This window comes from Belonocnema kinseyi, chromosome 7 (assembly GCF_010883055.1).
Source record: "Belonocnema kinseyi isolate 2016_QV_RU_SX_M_011 chromosome 7, B_treatae_v1, whole genome shotgun sequence".
In the NCBI taxonomy this organism is placed as follows: Eukaryota; Metazoa; Arthropoda; class Insecta; order Hymenoptera; family Cynipidae; genus Belonocnema; species Belonocnema kinseyi.
In genome coordinates this window covers 124,300,454-124,305,521 of record NC_046663.1, presented here as the reverse complement: position 1 = coordinate 124,305,521, position 5,068 = coordinate 124,300,454, and the positions used below count along the sequence as shown (strand labels likewise).

At 35.3% G+C, this 5,068-nt stretch overlaps 1 protein-coding gene across 2 annotated transcripts in view; it reads right to left on the bottom strand.

The window, feature by feature from the left end:
• Window positions 1-445: 445 nt before the first annotated feature.
• Window positions 446-5,068, bottom strand: part of LOC117176767 (WD repeat-containing protein 19) — a 62,020-nt gene continuing 57,397 nt past the window's right edge. The window contains exons 13-20 of one of the 2 annotated variants that reach the window (XM_033367054.1): window positions 2,828-3,080; window positions 2,430-2,740; window positions 2,210-2,359; window positions 2,047-2,143; window positions 1,610-1,816; window positions 1,062-1,348; window positions 834-910; window positions 446-745 (exon numbers count right to left, since the gene is read on the bottom strand). In XM_033367054.1, coding sequence (XP_033222945.1) covers window positions 622-745; window positions 834-910; window positions 1,062-1,348; window positions 1,610-1,816; window positions 2,047-2,143; window positions 2,210-2,359; window positions 2,430-2,740; window positions 2,828-3,080 — 1,506 coding nt within the window. In that variant the 3' untranslated portion in view covers window positions 446-621. Of the gene's footprint in view, window positions 746-833; window positions 911-1,061; window positions 1,452-1,609; window positions 1,817-2,046; window positions 2,144-2,209; window positions 2,360-2,429; window positions 2,741-2,827; window positions 3,081-5,068 lie in introns of those variants that run through there. The other variant, XM_033367055.1, reaches the window with a different exon arrangement.

The following is a 5,068-nucleotide window of genomic DNA, read 5'->3' as shown; positions in this document are numbered from 1 at the left end:
ATTGTGAATAAATTTTCGAAATAATATGCAAGAATCAATTTTCATAGCAACATGAAACCAGTCTGATTTCATCATTTTTGGCTCTTATTCAAACTGGGTTGTATGATGGTCAAATTAATTTTTAAAATTTTGTATTTATGCGTCCATTCAAATTTCATTGATATAAAAATGAGATTTCGCCCAAAATAAACTTCAGTAATACCCTTCAATAGCCCTCCTTTCTATAGACCTTTCGAGAATTGACGCCGCGCCGAAGGTAGGTGTAACCGGAGCTACGTGGGGTGCACCGGGCCTGCGGCTGTCACTCAGGCGATTAAAAATTAAAATTCTGTATAATAAACCAAAAACTTAATTTATGAAATTTAAAACGATTGGGTTTTTGGAAAAGAATCAATTTAAACATGCGAGCAGAGATCTACAATAAAACATATATTTAAATAGTTAAACAAATAATTCCTAGGAATACAATAGTCTTATACTTCATTCATAAATAAATGACTATTTAAAACCTATATAGCACTCGTGGAACTCTCTAAATTATACTAGTTGTACTACTACTGGACGGCTTCGTTTCCTTACAAGTATAGAAGTAGTGATTGTAAATACACAATAGTCACCTCATCATGCTGTTTTATCAACCTTGCTCTGAAGGTGTAGGTAAGGGTGAATATCGATATTAAAAGGAACTAACTTCGGCTCCACTCGTTCCGAGCACATTGGACAAATTTCTTCGGTTTCAATAATTCTGCAAACAAAATCAAAAATCTATTGCATAATCTTACAATATAACAGTATAATAGATTTACATTCTTTTTTACAAAAGTTATCCTCACCGCATAAATTCGGTTCTTATAGCTGGAAAATCACATTTCGGACAAACTGCAAAGTCACTTTCGATTATGTGTCGACCCTGGGAATCAAAATTTTTTAACGTATACATTTATATTATTTGATCAGGCGGTACTGAATGTGCATTCTAAAATAGTAACATAAAAATACAAACAGTAGAAAATTTCGCAAGAATCGGAATAATTTTAAAAAATTGAATTAAACTATCTTACTGTTGCTATGCAAAATGGAATCGTGTTCTTGCACTTATCACAGGTTACTTCAGTCTCAGGAACTTTGTTCATGCAATAAGGACAAGGGGTCAACGGTTCATCTTCGGATTCGTACTCATTTCCTCTCGGAGGTTTTCGAACAATCGCCTCAATTTTCTTACTATATTTGCCATCGATTTGAGACCTGTATTCTGGACGCATCAACATGGCAGCATAATTAAACGCGGCATGTCTTAGTCCAGCTCTGTGGCACTCAATTACCGTTGACGTCAAAATTGGCACGATATCTAGAGAATGCGGAAACCGTGTTCAAATGAACGATAAATACCCAGTGGACACACAAGTTTCAAAGTTGTCATATACACATATTTTGGCGGACGTCTTGGGGACCTTTTAAAGATATAAAAAGATCTAAAGGATGTTTAAAATACGCCAAGTAACACAACATTAGAGGTATATTATAATTTCGTCTTTAGAATATACCGGTGCCCACTGGATAAAGAATAATTTGATGAAAATTGAATAAAATTGTAAAGATTAAGACTCACGGGATGGAAATTTAGATATATTGTTGGCGACTCTTATCAACATCCTCGCACCGCGTAAATGATCGCTTCTTTTCACATGGAGGCGCACTAAAATATACGAGTGCAACAACCTCATGTTGTTTTGCATTTCCAATGGCACAGCGATATTGTTTCTTTTCAACTCCTGGTACATACCAAATAAAACATCGTGGGCGTTTTTGTAGTTTCCTGAATAAAAAAAATTAATCGATGTAGACCTTTTTTGTTCTACGATGATAATAATTAATACAGAATTGAAAGTTAAGACATGAGAGTGACAACTGGATAAGGACCATATGAAGTCGGTACTTTGTTACACTTAAAATAACGTATTCGTGGTGCCAGCTTCGAGTGGTCCTTATCCAATTGTCATTCTCCAGTCCTTAAGTATACTTTAGTACTAAATAGCACCTACTTACCATTGATTTGTTCTTCATTGGCAATAATAACAGCCGTTTTCGCTGCTTCTCGATATTGCTTTCGTGCCATATACAAACGAAATAAATACTTAGGATCCTAAAAAATTTACTAATTAACACTAAAAAATAATACATTAGCCTACTGCATCATTCTTTCACGTACCTTTGGCAATCCGTCGCCACCGAGTAGGAAATCTATCAACTGGTTCGCCAATTTATCGTCTTTCGATGAAGCCACTGTATCAATAGCTAATGTAAGTGCCAAATCATCGTCTGCAGCCAACTGAACAGCCTTCAACAAATGTCTCAACGCCTACGATAATCAAATTCAATTTTACCTTTAACCCAAAAATACATAAGATAAAGAAGTCACGTAAACATACTTTGTGATATTCTTTTGCATAGAAGTAATATTTTCCAGCCAAAATATTGTTCTTTTGCGCTTCGAAGTGTATTGCCAGACTTTTGAAATCTTCTTTCCTAACATCATCTTCATCGAGAGTATCAACCAATATTTCTCCATATAATTCCATTTTACCGTGCTGACTAGCAAGTTGGAAAGCATCTTCGTGGCAATGCGACAGAATCAGAAATTTGATTGCCGAATTATAATCGTTCAACTTATGGAAAAATCTCGCGACCATTTTTGCGCCCTCAATGCTTTTTGTTTGCTGGACAATCTCCACGCTGCGCCCTACGAAGACCAAAAAAATTAACTTTAGATATATTATGTGTTAAAAATCGAAATAAAAGAATTCGCGCTTAAAAAATGTTCTCCAACCTGGATTATTCAAGTGTTCTAGATTAATTCTTATTATGTTATCGAAATCTTTGGCGGATTCATAAGCTCTTGATGCCTCTTCGTATTTTCCTTCGAGTTCTTTAGCTTTCGCATACTGAATATTAATTTTCGGTGAGGAAATTTGAGGAAGAAGTTGTCCAACTTTCTGCCAGTTTTTAAGTTTGATGAAAGCAGAAGCTGCCTTGTCGAAGTACTCTGCTTTTTCGTACAACAAGGCTGCCTCATTAAATTGCTGCAAAAGAGAACTTACTCTTAATAAAATAGAAGATAATTCATCTGAATTGCACAAAAAGTAGGGCTTCAAAAAATTCAAAATCTAAACAGAAATGACCGCCTCTAGTAGTTATAAATATTTTTAAATTATTAAGATTAAAATATTGAATTTCAGAATTACAACTTGAATGGTTCAGGTTAGTTAAGGTTAGCATTACGAGATCCTTATAAAAGACCATTCTTTTTTTAATCAACGTAACCAAATTCCTTAGAATTTTTTTAGACATATTGGTCCAATATCTATTTTTGCAATTTGCTATTTAGATATTCCTTTGGAATCGTAATACAAGCTTTTTATTTGAAACTATGTCTTACCCATCACCCTCTAAATTTCGTTGGCAAGTGAAGAAAAAAATTCAAACTGAATTCATCTAAATGGCGTGTATTATCTGAATTGCTTGGATTAATAAAATTTCCTTAATTCTTAGAACTCCCTGAACTACAAGGACTTCAAAATAATTCAAAGAATTCAGAAGAATTGAAGAAATGGAAGAAATTCTATGTGTTCAGGGAATTCAGAGAATTAAGAAAATTTAAAAGAATTCAGGGAATTTGGAGAATTTAAAAAATTTCCGCGATTTAGAATATTCGAGGAATTCAGGATATTCAAGGATTACAGACAATTCAGATATTTAAAAGCATTTAGGAAATTCAAGGAATTTAGAGAATTCATGGGATTTAAGGAATTCAGAGAATTTAAGGAATTCTGAGACTTTAAGGAATTCAATAAATTTAAAGAATTTTGTGAATTTAACCTATTTCGCCCGAAAATGTCCATTTTGGCCATCAACTTTCATCCACGTATAAATGTCTATTTTCATCGGCCAAAAAATTGCAAGTATCATAGTCCGCTATTTTCGAGGTCGCTCTATCGATCTATGCTATTTAGAAAACGAAAAAAACACTTCCCAACACTGATTTTTTCATTTAAAAAATAAAAATGGTAGTTTTTAAGGGTCCTTTTTTTTAAAACTGCAATTTTCAACACAAAACTCATCTTGAAATTCAGCAAACTGAATAAAAACAGGGCGGCCGAGGCCCAAAAAATAGGACTATGATATTTATTTATTTTATTTTTTGATCTAGGGGTTGTAAAAACACCCAGAAAGAGGGTAATTTGGCATCAACTGTGTATAACTGTTCGCATATACACATATGGATATGTACTAGGCAGTCTGATAAGTACCTGAAAATTCTAAGAGATGGCATTAGTATTCACTAATGTGAACCATTTTCGTCGAGCTTGATCCTTCAAATGACGCCTGTCAAAACTTCAGCCATTTATGTTTACGCATTTACAAGTTACAGCACTGAGAAGCGACTAATCTCCGAGTTTTTTTTAATATGGAAAAATCTGAGTTTCGAGTTTTGATCAAACACTACTATCTTCGCAAGAAAACGATATCCGAGACCAAGGCCAAGCTGGATAAGTATTAACCGGAATCTGCACCGTCGATTGGAACGATTCATAAGTGGTTTACCGAGTTTCGTTGTGGCCGTACTAGCACAGTTGATGCTGAACGATCTGGGCGCCCAAAAGAGGTCACTACACCAGAAAATGTCGAAAAAATACATGATATGATGTTGAATGATCCCAAAGTGAAATTGAAAGAGGTAGCTAATGCTGTAGGCATATCATTGGAACGTGTGGGCAATATCGTGCATTCAGTTTTGGGCATGAAAAAGCTCTGCGCGCGATGGGTGCCGCGTTTACTCACAGTGGACCAAAAACGAATTCGTGTGACAACTTCCCAGCAGAATTTGGCATTATCTTCGTGTAAGCCGACCGAGTTTTTGCGCCGATTCATAACCATGGATGAAACCTGGATCCACTACTACACTTCAGAGTCAACGCAACAGGCAAAACAGTAGGTTCCACCGGGCCAAAGTGCTCCGAAGCGTCCAAAAACGCAACAATGGGTCGGAAAGGTTATGGCCTCCGTATTT